The sequence below is a fragment of the Aythya ferina genome (genome assembly GCF_964211825.1).
Source record: "Aythya ferina genome assembly, chromosome: 1".
Classification (NCBI taxonomy): Eukaryota; Metazoa; Chordata; class Aves; order Anseriformes; family Anatidae; genus Aythya; species Aythya ferina.
The window spans coordinates 193,749,752-193,768,028 of record NC_140296.1 but is presented as its reverse complement, the minus strand read 5'-3'; the positions used below and the strand labels follow the sequence as shown (position 1 = coordinate 193,768,028).

General features: G+C 39.1%; 1 protein-coding gene across 2 annotated transcripts in view; it reads right to left on the bottom strand.

The window, feature by feature from the left end:
* The window catches only part of RELN (reelin), a 288,077-nt gene that overhangs the window by 242,260 nt on the left and 27,540 nt on the right, over positions 1-18,277 (bottom strand). For both annotated transcript variants that reach the window (XM_084506953.1, XM_084506952.1), the window contains exon 2: positions 514-624. In XM_084506953.1, coding sequence (XP_084363079.1) covers positions 514-624 — 111 coding nt within the window. The remainder of the gene's footprint in view (positions 1-513; positions 625-18,277) is intronic.

Genomic DNA, 18,277 nt, shown 5'->3' with positions numbered 1-18,277 from the left:
TGTACTACAACTCTGTTTTTTCCCACATGGAAAATAATTGGTTATATAAAATACATAGGCCAGTATTCCAGTTTTAAGGAAGATACTATTGTTAAGTGGATTGAAAAAGTAGGTTGACATTAAGTTCAAAGGAATCAGCTTTTTAGTCCAAGAAGAATTAAATGCTTGGAGTTAAATGTTTCAGTTTATACCAAATGTCACCCAATTTATAAAAGGCTGCTCTGCCCAGATCAGCTGCTGAGGTTTTTCTTCTTTTAAAATTCATATAATTCGGTATACCAAAAATCAGTATACAGGGCTGACCAAAGACAGAGAAAGTGGAGGAAGGAATGCAAGCTGCCTAAAAACTGCCACTGCCTTATCTCATTGACTCCCACTGACTTTCATGTGTTGTTGATTACTGAGTCTAACTCATAGTGTAAATAACCATGTTGTTATTGATGTTCTCTCACCAAGCACTGGACCGAGTATTAATTAGCCTGGGTTGCAGAACATGAATTACACCAGACTTACCAAATCCAAAAGCACTGGAACCACCAACACTCTGGGAAGCCTGAACACTGGTAGAGGTGTATAGGCCAGTCACCAGTAAGCCATCAAAGAAGGTACTTGTTGAAATAGTCACTGAAATGAGAGAAATAAAATGTGTAATTATTTACAAGCAGTATTTAAAACCCTACACACATTCTGTGAACAGACTTGCCATTGAACTAGATCCCAGCTACACCTTCTGTACAACAAATTTGGCTAATTCCCCAATACTTATAACACTTCAGCGACTTTAAATTGGCTTTCCCATGTAATTTTCCCAAACAACTTGCTCAGCATTCAAGCTGTGAGTGCCAAGTTTCAGTATGCACTTTTGCAACTTCCTCAGGGTTTACTTAAAGAAAATTGACTGTTTTACAAGTAAACAACTTGTGTTTATTGGTGTTTGAGTCAGCTTCTATTCCTAAACGAATCATAAGTCATGTACCAGCAATCATCTACAGCAGGCACCAGACAGAAACTGAGTACTACAACAGGATCTGAAATGAACATGTGAATAGCGGTGGTGGCTATCTCTACTTGGGAAGCTTCCTTTGTTAGCGGTACAAAACTAAGCTATACCATAGAAACTAAATGCATGAATTAATAAAACATAGCACTGGAATATATGGCTTGTAAGTAATTGTCAATACATTAGAATATAGTAAAAGCAATGAAATAACCAGGATTGTTTTGATATTGTTCTTTTGGGATTTAGAGTGCTATGTTACAGTTATCATATGTATTATAGTATTGTACACTTAAGTTATATGAGATATGTAATCTGTCATTACAGATTACATAAATTTAAATAACTCATTAATATATTTTTAAGAGATTCTTAGATATTAACAGTAAAGTAATCATCCAAATAACTTCTACAAGTAGCAATAGAATCTAGGTATTCTTTGTTAAAACTGACTGTTCACAATACCTATTTACTTCTTATAAACACTAATTCTCACATTTTTATTTTGGCATCCTTCAGATTGTATCCCTCTACACACGTTAACAGCTTCAGTGGTTCTGTCTTGGAAGGACCTAAATTATTCAGTGATAGGTTTTTCCCATTATATAAATGCAATATCCTTTATAGCCAGAATGACTTCTCTGACTTCTCTTCAGCAGCACGCAACCTTCCTTGCTTCATAATATCCTATCCATATACCTCTGAAAAATACCATATACCTCTAAAAAAAAAGTAGTTAGCTTTACAATTAGGTAAATTTTATTCTCTTTCTCCCCTGAACTTTTTCATCCTTTTCAATGTTATTTGTTGCAAATCTTTACCTATATTTATTTAAATGTGGACAAAACTACAAACTACATTGCAAATCTATGTCCTACTAAATAGGATATATATATATATATTTTAACTGTATAAATTAACAAGGGCAAAGAACCTGAAAGGAGATCAAAACAAAAACACAAAAACATTTCCCTGCTGAAGAAGAGTCCAATAATTTGTAGTTTGGTATACTGAGTTACCACCCTGGTTCTGCTTTTATACTTTAATCCCTTAACACACAGAGATCAGTACTTGACAAGATTGCTGATAAAGTCTGACCTCTCTTTACTTCACGTTCCTCCTCCCCAAATTGTTTTATCTTGCTGGAACGTCATGACTGGCCAAGGAACTGAACAGTGCTGTGAGGTAACTCCAAGTACATTTACTGGTGAGGTACATGCAGTGATGTAACATTAATTTTTATTTTTTAAATCCAAACAGTCATTTAATGTGTCATTCAGGCTACATTGGCTAAAACTTACTAAGAAATATCTAAAGAACATGCAAACATTGACAGTGGCTTAATTTGCTCTGAGGGGCAATATATACCATATTTAATTTATTCTTCAACACTTAGTATTTAATTAACTTCCTTTCTTTGATTATTTGATAGTATACTCAATATACTGCATCCAAATTTTCTGCTCCCAAGACTCCAAATCTCTGTGTTTTACAATAGACATTTCCCCTGAATGCAGACTGCAGGTTCAGAGCCATATACTCAATTTTTAAGAAGTGGCCACTTCTAAGATATGTCTTAAAAGAACAGCAAAAGGGCCTAGACTTTTAGAAAATAAAAGAAGTATTATAGAGGGAAGGAGAAAATCAAACAAGCAAATAATGAGTTCTTCTTCTTTTGATGATGAAGTGGTGAATAACGCAGAACCTTTTCTTCCCTTTGTGCTTTTATAGCAACAAAAAGGCAAAACATATGTTGAAAAAATATGCCTATGCGTTATTTTTGAAGACTTGGCAAAACAGTCAGTGAAAAGCATTCATAGAAGGGCACTGGGCCAGTACTTCACTGCCATTTTGTTTCCCTGTGGGGAAGCATCTTATTCTGTACTGAATAGGATATAATGCAAAACCCTACTGTGAACAGGTGACCAGTTTCTCTCTGGGAAAGAAGTGATATTTTACAATGCCTGTATTTGATTTTGGACATATTTGTGTGATTGTCAACCCTCATTTTACATGAGCATGTAATAGGTCAATTTTTATTGTTGAAAAATTTCCAGCACAGTATGGCTCCCTCATTAAGCCTCTGGGAAACTGCACAACGCCTCTAGCACGTTTTTTAAAAACAGAGCACTAGGCTGTTATTATACACGTGTCATACATTTCAGAATAATTTCATAGTTCTTCAAGAGGAAAAAAATTAATCATGACATTCTCAGTGATGACTTTTTTCTCTATCCAGTGGTGAAATATATCAGATTCCCATAAAATGAAAGAAAAGACACACCATGCCAAGTGCTAAAGACCAAGACCAGCAACAGGACCATGGCTTTATTTTGGGCTAGGGCTTGTTCCTGAGGGCTCTCAGCTTCCCCTTCCAAGATCAACAAAAATATTCTTCTGAGATCCCCTCCATCAGGCTTTGTTTCTGCCTCTACCTTGGCTCATGCTGTGTGCAGTTGATGCCAAATATCTGGCTCTTCAAGAGCACGGAATGATGCTGAGGCCCACCTGGACCACAGACAACACCTGGAGGGGCACAGCTGCACCAGGCACCCGGCACTTGGTGGCAAGGGGGGCCTGGTGCAGACCCAGCACCCACCTTGTAGCACCTGGTGGGCCACACAGCTTCCACAACATCAAACGGGACTCCTGAAACAATTGCATGAAGTAGCACTTTGAAAGGGGATGGCAGAAAGGAGAATGAGGAGTCCCTGTGCCATCCTCCACAACACCCTCCTTAGGAAGAGAATTTGGGTGAGCACAGATGTGAGGAGCCCTCCCCAACCCCGAGGACTGCCCAGGTGAGCAACAGGGACATCAGCATTTCCACCCCATCCTGGCTGCTGCCCTGGGGCGAGTGGAGAGCCCTGGCTCATTTCTCTCACCCAGTGGTCTTGGAAGGGGAAGGCAGCTTGCGAGAGAGCAGGGTGCCCATGACACAGACATATGTAGGGAGCCCTTGGCTGCCCCGAAATAACCCAGTGACAAGAACTGAGAATATCTTTCTGGGAATGGCATACTCAAGGCTCTGATCATTTGCATACTGCAAATATTAGAGGCAATGTTGGTAACTGCTACTTTAACAGTTGCCCAATATTTCCCATTGTAAGCCTCTATTTTCAGATCCTTAGATCTTTGCCAAGTTTTACTCTCTTGGTTGTTTTTTTTTTTTTTTTTTTAATTATTTTATTTTTCATGATAAGTGTGTGCTTCACGCTGATTGAATTATTTGAAGAAGAAAATTCATTCAAACACTTCATTCATTTCTGAGATGAGGTTAGAGGGAAAGATTGCATTGCCCCAGCAAAAATTTTCCAGTGTTCTTCACTTTCATCAGTTCCTTCGCTCCAAAGGAACTGAAATTTCAAAAGGGTATGGCTTTGGTGTAAGAGATATCCTCCAAGCTTGGACAAATTATAAACACATGGAAAAATTCAGAGTTCACACACGTTCAATGAAGGCATTTTCATTTTTAGCATCTAAATATTTCTGGAGATTCTGTCCTCTCTTAACACTCTCAGAGTGCTTGGTGATTTGGGTACTGACTCAGAGCTTGTTGAAAAAAATTCTGTGAAATATATTTCGGTCTGGTTACCCTGCTTTGTAGGAGCAGAAGTGCTTGGTGGAGATTTCAGTTCCAATGATCTTTTTTATCTGGGAAGTTTCTCAGTGTTTTAAAGCAGAAAGTGATGTCAGCTGGTTGGAAAGAAAGGGCAAAAATGAGGGATCTTAAACAAAAGTCTAAGCCTTGTGAAAAAAAAAAATAAATAAATCAATTCAGCAGAATATCATTTCTCAAAAAGCTCAAAAATGTGCAAAATGTCACAAGAATTAAGTTACCCCTAAAGTTGGACCAGCACCATCCCAATAACTTAATGTCAGGAGACATAAAAGCAAATCTTTTTTGCAGGATCTCACAGGAGAACAGTGAGTGAGGTGGGTTGGGGGAGGTAGTGACACTGGGATAAATGCAGTGAATAGGAGAAGAGAGACTTTTTGGAGAAGAACTGGGGAGTGATGGACAAGAAGAGACAATGGCCAGGCAAAGCAGCAGTGAGAAGGTGATGGAAAAGAGGAAATTGCATCTGTAGAAGTGGGCTGGGAATACTGGAGATGTTTAGTACAAGGGATTCAAACAGGACAGGCTCCCCAGGGCAGTGGGCACAGCAGTGGGCCTGCTGGAGTTCAGGAAGTGTTTCAACAACGCTCTTAGACACATGGTCTGATTTTTGGGTGGTTTTGTGTGGAACCAAGAGTTGAACTTGATGATACTTGTGGGTCCCTTCCAGCTCAAGGTATTCTATGATTCTAGAAAAATTTCAGGTCTCAAATTATGCGGATAGGAACATATGGGTTAGGTGGAAAAATTCAGTTTCTTTTGCAAAAACATCCACAAAAACAGCAGTATATCAAGGGAAACAACACAGAAATATCCACCAGTGCCACCTTGCCCTACTCTTTTTTCTGTACAATGGTTGCTGTCATACAACTTTTTTCAGACAATGGCATTTCTGGAAATCGTGAGGCGTGAGGCCCACACCTCAATTTTCCACACACAGACACACACACTCACAATTGTAGAAAACTGCTGAATGCAACTCCCTGAATTCTAAGCACATGCACGCTGCTGTGCTCTCCTAGAGTAATCACAGAGACCAGCCATGCGGGCAGGCTGGCCTGATCCTCCAGGGAGTGGTGAGGTGCTACTTCATTGAGAGCCAGGGGGATGAGGCAGCCAGAGATGCCTCACGCTTCACACAGCAGGTTTCTGCCAAGCCCTGGCCTTGGTGCCTCCTGTGGGACAAGGAGCAGTGGCACCTCCAGCAATGCCGGGGGCTGACACATCTTGAGGAGGAAGCAGGTCAGGAGGAAGAAGGCTGGCAAAGCTGCTGATGCATGTGTACCACAGGTGGAGGTAGCAGCGTAACAGCAGGCTTTGAACTGCAGTCATTTTCAGATATTTCTGAGAAGCTTGGCCTGTGAACATCATGTTCAATGCCTTTTCAGTGTTACATGCTACACATGACATTTACTGCCATAGAAATCTATTAATCTGTTTAAGTACTTGCATAAAATTTGCCTTATGTTCTCCTGAGGGACCAATTTACTCTCCTAAAATGTAGCTGTGTTATGATTGATACTCAAAATGCTTAAAATACAGACAATGTATCTAAGCTCTAAAGACATAAAAACTGCTCGATGGACAAAGCAGATCATCCCAGGAGATACATGGCACTGACGGGTCTTACTGAATGTTTGTTCTTTAGCATCGGCTAAATGTCAGTAAGAGGGCTGATACATGCAGAAATTCTACTGAACTTGCAGCTGCTATTGTTGACAGTAAGTTTAAAAAGGACTAGATATAGAGATGCAGATATGACGTGGGAAACAGCAGGAGTGGAGACTTAACAGAGTTCAAGAAAGTATTAATAAAGACAAGAATCTTTGAAGCCCCATAACTGCTTATGTAAGTCAAGTCACATAGCCTCAGTGTAAAACTGCAGTTTTCTAGACCATGAAGAAAATAGAAAAGAAGTTTGAAATGAGAAATGGGATCACTGCAGACAGCAAACCTCTGAAAATGAGACTTTCTTGCATTAAAGCAAGGACAGGCAGTTTTTAAGGTTCTTCTAAAGGTCAAAGCCAGTTCCTTATAATACTGCAATACTGCATCACAGCACACCTGGGCCATGGTTGGAAACTTTCCTCTTAGACAATAAATTACTTATACTGAGGCCATTCTTTCCTTCTTTTTCTTGTTTTTTTTTTTTTTTTCCTTGACTCCCCAAAAAATATATCAGTTGTGTAATGGCACCAGTCAGAGAGGCTGCTCTTCCTCTACAATGCCACGACTTTCACAGGCAACTACAAAAGAAATGGAGACTGACAGCAAATCCAGCAAAGTCTGTCAATGTCACACTGTGTTTAGCACCAAGCAGAGATTAACACTCCCTAAAGCATTCAGCAGTGGGAATGCAATCTGGAGACAGTGTACATGGGATTACCCCAGCTCGCACGCTTGCATGCAAACACACTGACTCACTTTTTCACCTCAAAAGATGAAGAACAACCAACTCATGAGCAAATTGGAAGATTCACCTAGGAGACCAGCAGAGACACTCCATCCTCCAAATCTCATTTTCTACTCCCTCATCTGCAGATATCATGTGTGGTTCAACCCTATCGATGACATTCCTATAGGATCCAGGCAGACAACATGCCAGGAGAATGACAACGGGGACACCAAAGCTAACACACCTTCTCCAGTCACCACTCCCAAAAAACATCTCTCTGTCAAGCATTTAGAGTAAGTCACAGCCATTGTCACACTTCCTTAAAAACACCTGGTATAGCGTGTGCTACCACCTCATGCCAGGATTGTCACCTACTGCTGCATGTTCTCCTTGCAGATGAGAAAAGCACCAGCTCGTTGCAGTAAGCAGAGTGGAGACATCTCTGCCATGAACACATTCCCACCACAGCACCAGGACTGGCCCATGGTCAGGCAGTAGGGCTGCCCCTGGCATGGGAGCAGCAGCCCAGTGGGCACAGTGTGCTCTGGCTGGAGTGTGTGCTGCTGGCTCCCTGCCTCTTGCCACCTCTGGGCAATTCCACATCAACACAAGCCTCTTGAAAGCCTGCACTGTGCCCCCTCTGTTTTGAATTTTGCCTTTCTGGTTTGCTCACCATGGGTCTGAAAGTAAATACGAGATACCAAACACAGGCTCAAGTGTAAACCCATCCCACAATATAGAGGGCATAAAAACTACCAAGCCCATTCCTTAAAATACCAGACCACTCTCTGAAATGTCAACTACAGATGAAGTGGCTAGGAAGAAGACAATAAGCTCTGATGCCTTATTCAAAAGCACACTGTTTAGACACCGCCATGACAAGTAATCTATAAATACACAGGTAGTTTTAGTGGTATTCATTCAAAAGAATGTGTGGATAAATACATTTGTAAATTAATAGTGGAGCATCCATTGTTATGTGAATTCAGAAAGTGTATACACTTAATTGCACACAGAACTGTATTAGTAGAAAAGGAGAAATTTTGAAGAAAGAGTGACAGATATGTTGACATCATACTAACCTTTACTTCACAGAAATACTTTTCTTTTGAAAGAAAGCAAAATCTAGGAACTCACAATTATGCAACAATTTCAAATACAAATGCCAGACAGATACCTAAGAGCTGTGTGAGTCACAGATCTATACCTCATCCAGCAAAAACAAAAGCAGAATAAAGCCATGGGATTCTTACTCATACTGGTTTTGATTTTCACCAGGGAGGAGGGGAATGCAAAAAAGAAAGTTATTTTGGCATGGTTAATACACAAGCGTAGGTGAGGGATGGCATTCTTACAAATGAAAATGTTCTCACTTAAGTGGTTTTCCAAGCCCCTACCAACATAGTAAGCTCACACCAGTGAACTTTCCTTGAAGGTGGACTAATGGCATGTTGAACTGCACTATCACTAACCTGCGATGCCTTCATCAACAGCTACACTTACCAATAGGTTTTGGGAGGAGGGAAGAAAATTGCACAGGTTTTGGACTTTATCCTAGACAGCTTATACTCAAACTAAGTATTGCTTTGCATTATGTTACTGGTTTCAATGGTTCTGCCCAGTGCTCCATCAAATCTCTTTGTCTCGATTCCTTTCCTAAATTGGTAATAAGCAACAGAGAACTGAAAATAGATTGCAGATGTGTGGCAAGATGTCAGTAACATGATATACAGAGACATCATTTGTCAATGATGCAAGGAGAAGCCTATCAGCCTTGTGAAAGAACTATTTGCAGAGACACTACTTATAACATCTTTTTGAAAGTTCCTCACAAGACAGTTCTAATGACATCAGCAGAAATATAAGCAGAGCTTATTCTTATTTGCCTAAACTACGAAGGATTGGTCATTTTTTTAAAACAGCTGAGATGCTACAGAGACTGCATCTCACTAAAAGTGAAGAGTTCAATGGCTAGGCCTGTGAAGAGCCTTACAAAATCAGACACAGGAGCCTGATTTCTCATGCATCAAAATCCCTAACTTAAATTTGTGTTACAATAGGTATTAAAGATCTATTTCTGACCATAGCCAGAGCTACCAGGCTGAGCAGCAAGGTAATTCATTCATCTGTCATGAAAAAAGCAAACACAGTGCCATAGTCCAGAGACCTGACAGAGGAGGGATCAGACTGGCCACTGCCATAGCAGCCTGCTTTCTAACCAGCAAATGAGCAATTAAGGCTCTCATCTAGGTGAGAGGATTCAAGCCTGGATTTCCCACCTGAATATCCTAAAATATTTTAAACTTCACAGTTTGTGTGGCTCAGCCACTGACCCTCAGCTGCAAGCATTGCATTTTGTATGGGAAAACTGAATATTGACTGGCACAGAGAAAGGCTTGCTCTTTATTCCCACGTTTGGGACTGCTTTCTTGGAAGGAAGAGATTGAGATTTCAGTCAGTGGACCAGTGAATATGTGCTACTGCTATATAAAGCTCCTGATAACATCACATCTATTTATGTCACCCCATTTAGCCTGTAAATCTCACCCTAATGTAAATGTCTAAAGCAGGCCAGATGAATCACACTTGAGAAATGCCTGTTCCTCTCCAACGACTGCAAAAGGAGCCTCGTCTGTAAAGCTCAGCTACAGATGTCATCAATGAAGATGTCCAAACTGAGATGAATCCCACCCAGAGCCACACATAGAGAGTAACTTATTTACCCAATGTCTATTTCAATGTCCAAGTATTGCCCACATGAGTAGGAGCTGAGCAGCATGAGTTGGAATGAAACATCCCAGCACCCAGAGCTCACCCGAGGACACTACAGTCAATGACTATCTTTATCTTCTTTCCTGTACAATTCCAAATATACCAGTAATGCTTAGCAACTTAGCAAGCACTGTTGTAGTACTGAGAAGCTCCAAAGCACATCAAATACCTGTTACTCCATCTGATAACTCACAGAGCCCTAAACAGCATTAATGAAGTCTGAGCAGTAAAAACAGTAATCTGGATGTGAAACAAAAACCATTTCACAAAAACATACATCAGCTGTGACTTTAAAAAATGGTGTCTGGCAGAAGTTACCAACAGTCAAAATTCAACTACTGAATGATACTGCATCCCCTAGCCAAAACAAGAACGATTGTCTCAATACTATTCACTGTAGCAACTACTGAGGATGGCCACTTATAATTTTAGTTTGTGAAATACAAAACAAAACATATTCTTTGTAAAAATGCATCTCTGTGAAAAAAAAAACTATTGTTAATAAAAGTTAGTATCATAGCATAAGAGCCAGCCACATACATTTTAACAGTATGTACATGGTGGTTAGACTTAAACAATTGTGATAGATATTTCACAAGCCATAATATATTATTTCTCTTATCCAAAGCACTGCGAGTGGCTGGGAGGAGTGCCAGGGTCATTCCTAGACCTCACTATCTCCCAGGGGTGAGCCTGGCCTGAGGCTGAGCATGAGCTGCTCCCAGGGGAGGGGTGGATGGAGGCACTGCATCATCCCTGCCACTGGTCATCCCATGCACCCTGTGACCACCCTGCCAGCAGCCTCTGTGGAGCTGAAAATGAAAAAAAGATTCATTTCCCTCAAATTATGAAAACAGCATGATAATTTTAAAATATGTTTGTTTTTAAAATATTATCCTTTACCAAAGGCTTTCCAACTTTCAACCTAAAACTATTTTTCCAGTGGAATTAAGGGAACAGAAGGACAATTCCTCACTGATGGAGTAATGGACACCTAATGATGTCCATGGGAATAGTAACACAAGATTTCAAATGATGCTGGTGTAGGCAAACACCAATGAAATATCCTAATCAAGATAAATCTTTTGGAGATGAAAATACCTTGTGCATAACAAATAACTATGTTGGAACAGTATTGTGCCTTTATTCAGCAACCACCAATCTCCTTATTGAATTTTGAATTCACATTTTGTCATGATTTGATGAAATGTGCCAACGTAAGGTTTCTCTTAAAAAGATTAAACATTATTGTGATTATCTTTTTTTTATTATTTATTTTATTTTACTCTAAGCTTGAGAATATTGACCTCTGTTTTGAAGTCTAACCTTATTTTTCATGCCTTTCAAGTTTATGTGAGGTTGCCTGTTTGATACTCACACATGAAAATTTCATATTGTTGGCTGTTCTCTCAATAAATTATTAAAAAGGTCTGAATATTACTGCAGTGTTCAGATTTTCAGAAGAGTTTAGTAAATCCCTTTATTCTAGTGTCCTCAAAAGAGAAACAACTACTCAAAACACAACTAACATTTGAATTCAAAAAAAAATAAAACAAAGGCTTGCTTGGAAGAAAGTGAGTATTCTTTGCTTTGGGAATTTATTATAACTTGGTATCTAAAAATTTGCAAGAATTTTTGTCTGAATTTTAGCTAAGGAGACATACCAACAAAAACAAAGCTGTTGAACAAGTTCACCTCAGGCTGAAAGAATACAAATCCTCTTATAGACACATTAATTATGATAAGCAAATATAGTGAAGGGCATGAGTTTGAGTGATTCTGGCTAATTAGGAAATATCCTCAAACTAAAATATACACATGCAGTCTTCTTTCATACTCACCTGTAATATAAAATATAGCCCTAGATAAATATAAGACAATAGCTCTATCCTTTCCTAAGCACCCTGAAAGAAATTCTGTATAGATTGTCTTCTCCAATTATATGTTTTTATAGATTTAAAAATAGTAGAACAGCTTCTTCATTGCCTTAGGACTTTTTTAACTTACTCCGGAAGCATACTGGCATGTTAGAAACAGCCTGCTTAAGGCCCTCTTGCTACTCTTAAAGTGTGTAAATGATATTTATCCAAGTCTTAATATACTACAAAATTATAATGGCTCTTTATAATATTTAATACCTGTTGTCTAGTATCAGTGCAAATGTGACAGTGATTGCAAATCTACAAGAACACTTTTGACAAGTTTCAAATTCATCCAACACTAGTTTTTGGAAAACACTCCAAAGAGCAGAAGTTCGGAATTGCAGAGCATCTTTAGCTGATGTGACGTACAAAAGCTGGGATGCTAAAATTCACTTCAGCTTCAGGTTCCTTTGAGGCACCCTGAGGAAAACACAGAAAGGTAGCAAGTATAATGCAGGCCATGTGGCAAGCTCTGCCCTGGTGGAGTGGCAGGCAAGGGCCAGGGGACACCCTGCAGTATCACAAAAGGCACTACACATGTATTTAGGGAACTGAATTGTCTCACTGGGCTGGCCAAAAGTCCCATCCAGCCTAGTTGTCCTGACCTCAGCCAGCTGCATATGCTTTGGAAGGAATACAAGAACCTGGACAAACAGAGAACTAGCCCTGCGTCCTTTCCACATGTGCTCCCACCCATAGGTATGCTGTCTTGCAACATGTAATAGTTGCCAAGGAACTGTTGAATATTCCATTTAAATAACTATATTCGTACTTTTACAGCTTCAGGTGGCAAATATCTCCATGGTTAGTAATTCATTTCCATGCATCACACAACTAAAAAAAGGGACCTGGGGATATTGGTGAATAGCTGGCTGAATATGAGGCATTGGTGTTCTCAGGTGACCAAGAAGGCCACCAGCATCCTGGCTTGTATCAGAAATAGTGTGGCCAGCAGGACCAGGGTAGTGTTTGTCCCCAGGTACTCAGCTCTGGTGAGGCTGCACCTCGAGTATTGTGTTCAGTGTTGGGCCCTTCACTACCAGAAGGACATCAAGGTGCTGGAGCTTGTCCAGAGAAGGGCAGTGAATCTGGAAAAGGGTCTACAGAACAAGTCTTTGAGAAGTGGCTGAGGGAACTGGTGTTGCTTAGCCTGGAGAAAAGGAGGCTCAGTGGGGACCTCATTGTACTGTACAATTACCTCAAAGGAGTCTGTAGTAAGGTGGGTGTCGGTGTCTTCTTCCAAGCACCAAGTGATAAAATGAGGGGAAAAGGCCTTATCTTACACCAGGGTAGGTTTAGGTTGGATATTGGGAAAAATTTATTCACTGAGAGAGCTGAGGCATTGGAACAGGCTGCCCAGGGAAGTGGTTGAGTCACCATCCCTGAAGGTCTTCAAAAGGCATGCAGATGTGGTGCTGAGGGACATGGTTTAATGGTGGACTTGACAATGCTATATTGAAGGTTGAACTAGATGATCTTAGAGGTCTTTTCCAACCTAAATGATTCTATGATTCTATCAGATGTTTTCCCTTTATTTTTTAAGGTCTCTGTTCTTTACATTTTTCCAGTAAGAACAAAATGTTTTTTAATATTAGCATTTAACATTTATCTTAATAGACCAATGAACTTTAACAGATCTTCCACATCTTCCTTAACCATCTCTTTTCCCAACTTGATTAAACTCACTTCATTACATTCCCATTACACAAGAAGCTGTCCCCTCTCTCATCATGTAATTTTACTTTGGGTTTTCCAGGCAGAGGCAAACAGATATGCCCATACCATCAAAATCTAGGAGTATCATTGCATTGCACACAAAGTGGTGAAATGATGCTGGTTGGTTTTCTCTTTATTTCTTTGCTCATAATTCCTAAGGTTTGATATGACTTTATTTTATTTTTTTTTTTAATCTTGTGCTCAGTACTGAGGTGGTATGTTTGGACATCCACTTCCAAGATCCCATCCCAAATGTTTATCATTAATTTTCTCTGTGCCCTCCCCATTTTAACAGTATCAGTGAGCCTTATATTTGGCTGCCCTGGAGAGTGTGGTATATAATGTTTGTACCTTGCTACTAAAGCCCCACAATCACTTTGACCATGTTTAACTTCATCAGGCCATGACAATGACAGTTCTTTCTCATCAGCCTCATTCCTCCCTCCCCACACTGGATTCCTTGCGTGAAATAATTCAAGCGAAAGTTGGCATACTGTTATAATTAGATTGTCAACAAGAGTGAGCGATAATGTTTCTGACTCCATTTATCTTTAATTTATGTGTGCTTATCTTCCTTAAAACAGAGTAAAGACTGAATTGCACTGAGATTTGCTGAGAACCATGAGCAGAAGGAGTGGGACCAAAATATATGATGCTGATTATGGGAACAGGACACAAGAGTTTAAAAATGTGATTTAATTTTGTATGTATGATTCATGAAACAAAATAATTCTGTTTAAGCTCAGTCCTCCATTTAGTAGGTGCAGAATGTTATTTGAGGAGGACAAATAAAAGTTGGACAACACCATCTCCCCCTATAAAATGGAACAACACTATAAAATAGCCTAGAGGTTGATTGACATTTTAAGTTAAAGTAGACACACTGGAGCAAATGGGGATTCATAAGGGAAAAGCTATAGTGTGGCTTATACTAAATATACAGTGGTATTTATACTGAATTTTGGCGTACGAATGATGACTGGACTGTGACAAATGGTTATATAATCCTTTGACTGTATATGGCACATTAATATTGTGAGGTCTAACAAATTAAAAATATTTATTTCTAAAAGTTCAAGCCAGAGCAATGTTGAAAAGAATCTAAAAAATAACAAAAGATCATCAGTCCCCTTGACACTTAAGAACATATCTAAATGAAAATTGGGTCAAAGTAATGGAAATAATGTGCTTAAGAAAAAAAATGCCTAAAATAAGAGCACTACTAAAGCTCAGTGGCATCTGTTTCTCTTATCTTTATGGATATTTGGCTTAATGGGTCAGAGGCAGAGATGAACACAGTAATACAATACATATGTTTATCCTTCACAATATAAGTCTTTACAGTGTTGTTTGCAAAGGCTGGGCATGCCAAGTAATTGACGACTACCCCACAAATGGTAGGATTGTAGGTTTGTCATTTTATGGTGGGTGGTTTGTTCTTTGTGTTAGGTTTGTTATAATGGTCAACTACTAAACAAGAAAGACCAAGGACTAGAGCAGCAGGACTGTGGCAGGCTGTGATTAAGAAACATTTGGCAGGGCTCTGGGGGAAAAAATCCACAAAGTGCCTTTTCTCCACTTTGCTTGGGCAAAGGATTGGATCTGAAGATAAAAGAGGTCCCTTCCAGACTCCTGTTTCTAGACGCTTTGTAACAGGTGTTTTACCACCTTTAAATACTCACAAAAACCTGAGCTTGGCACTCTGAAAGAGCAACCAAGTCAAGCCATGCACACACCGAAAAAAATAAAGTTCAGCACAATGACTTCTGTTGGATTAATTTGTCAATATTATTTATTTTTAGACACTTTTTATACACAGCAAATTTCCAAACGGTCACTTTAAATTCTTAAAAAAAAATAAGGGGGAAGAAAAACAAAGTAACAGGATGGTTCTTGTCCCTGCTGTACACAACCATCCCAGATAATACCAGTACAAATTCCCCGAGCCATTAACAGATTTTTAACTAATCAGTTCATGTCCTCTTTCCATGCTGAAATTCTTTCTGCTCCAAACATCCCAGTGAAAGAGATAAGTATTCACAGCCATGTCCCTGCTATGACTCATATCTTGTTAGAACAGAAACATGTTCTTGGCTCTGTGGAAAAAAAAATCCCACAGCCGCCTGGTTTGGTCTGCTGCAAGCCTGCAGCTCCCCGCGTTGTGCGCTGTTGTGTCACTGAGATCTTTGTGTCCCACAGGAGACAATTACTAAGAAGCACCTCCAGAATAAGTGATGCTCTGCATATTATTACAGGACAGCAAGGGCTAAAACCGTAAATATGCCAACCCTAGCATTTCAACATAGCCTTGATATGTTCTCATGCAAGAAATCAGCAGAGCAACTTAATGCCATAGTGATATTGCTCAGAGCAGGCTCACCTTAGTGGGAGACATGAGTCAGTGAGTTTGAATGGAGCTATGACATACCTTGTATTTAAGGGCTTTGGGGTTGGAAGGGTTTGGTATAAGACGTGCTCTTTGACAGTAGAGGGTTTGAGTATGGTTGGCTGCAACAAATGTGGTGAATGGGTGGGATATCACATGGCATCTTCTGTTACTATGTTGACCAGTGCTTATCTGAGATTAAAAACTTCTTTCTTTCATCCCAATTTGATAAGGATCCATAAGCTCAGCTATGCCGTGGGAAAGTCAGCTACCTGGCAAACTAAGATGTATGACTACTGCAGCCACTCTCCTAGAGGAGAGGTAGTTAGTAACAGGAAGCACTGAATTGCCAAAATAACTTGTACTGGTCTCCTAAACAAGGAGACGAGCTAGCCAAGAGCCACAAGAGCTAACAGAGTTGTGCCAGAAAATCCTTGAAGAGCTTTTTACCTTCCTAGATTGTCTTCTTCAGTTAGCCACTAAAATTTTTATAAGTAAAACAAAACTAATAGGATTAAATAAGAGGCACCATTCTTCAGAAGTGACAAAGTTAATCGAGTGTATCTGATGCAAACATCACTGATGGATAAATGCAACATAGTACTGGGAATACACTTACATCCACAGATCCTAACTGGTTGTTCCATGTCCCATTATGTGACAGCTCTTTGCTCCACTGAATAAAATGAGTGAGCAAATTAGCTCCCAGGGAGCTTCCCATAATAACACCAGTGCTAATGCAGACTTACTAGCTGGTTCACATCTTAGCTAAATGTTGACATTCTTTTTCAAAACCCCCATTCCAGTATGAAAATAAAGAAAGACATCACAAGAAGCATCCCCTTGGATTATTAAGGTCCAGGCAGAAGCATCACCAATATGTTGTGATGGGTTTAAACCCCAATATCCCTTCCCACAAAACAACTAAGAGGAAAAAATACCCTGTTTTGACTTCACCAGCAGATACCCATACTTGGAAGCAAATTCCAACCAACTGGTCAGAAGAAATGTGCCTGAATATGGAAGAGAAACAACTACCTTGTGTAAAACCAGAGAAACCTACTTATGTGAAGACTATACTATAGTTTTACTACAGATGCCTGAGTTTGGACCATTAGAGAAGTTGTGTTTTGGGAAAAAAATGGCAGAAGTCTCTGGGATATCTTCAATGCATCCCTCTAATTCAATAACTAAAGCAGACAGAGTAGTCATATCACGTCATATATTTAAAAGAGCTATTCATAGTTGAATTAGGTACATATAAGTAGACTGCATCTCAAAAATCACATATTCAATACTTTCTTCCACTTCTGTCTTTGAAATTCTATGGTTGATTCAAGCAACAACTCTGGCATCTGTCTAATCTTCACAGTGTTGCACAAGGAAGAAGGAGAGTCATATAAGTAGAGGTTGGTATAGAAACAGATATCTGGATATGGTGTGGTCTATACCATACAAGCACAATAGGTAATAGATAGAAGTCAACAAGAGTGCACAGAAATATTAAAACAAACAAACAAACAAACAAACAAAAGCACACATATTCTAGTAATCTACCCCAACAACAAATGTACATCCTTCTGCTTAAGCTTCCTAAGAAACTTGGACTTTGAACTTTTGCTAAATAAGACTCATCTATATCTATTAGCAATAATTATGTAAATGCTAATATTATTTCAACATTTATTGTTGATAAGGAAATTTGAAATACTGAAGCATTTTTAAAAGACTGAAATATTTAGAAATTCATAAGTGATGAAAAGTTTTTGCTATGCGTTTTTTTCTGTCCTCAAAAATGAAATACTTTGATCTACTCAAGTGTCATTTCATCTTGTAATTGAAAATTCCAGTTCATTTTGTTGAACTGATACAAAGACTTCAGTTTTATTTACATAGGCATTTAACTGTCCTTTCCAAACACTTTGCACTGAGTGCCTCTCTCTCACACTTTACAGTCTAGTTAATAGGTCCAAACTACTGAAAGAGTAAAAGCAGCAAGATCCTAACCAGAGCTTTTGTGATACCATATGCCAAAACAAGATAATGTTTAATCTTGAGACTTCAAAAAACAAAATATATTTAATTATTTTACTTAAATACACTTTTTTTTTTTTTAAATCAGAGTCAAATTCTCCCTTTGAAAAAGATTTGATTTCCAAATTAAAAAAAAAAAAAAAGTAAGAAAAAGGATTTTTTCCAATAAAAGTTTTAATTCTGCAAAAGCTGCATTTTCTAATATAAATCATTCCTGCTGGAACTGTTTTTATTCCATTTCTTAGAGGGCAAAGGTACACTTTACCTCTACTGTACTGTAATAACTCTTTACAAAATGTCTTTTCTCTTTCATATCTGACATTTTTCCTTATTGCCAACACTGAAATAAGCATGACTAAACACAGTTTTCCTGAGAGCCCACATGCAAAAGTAGCTCAGGCAATGTACTCATTTTGCTGTTTATATTATCCTGTTG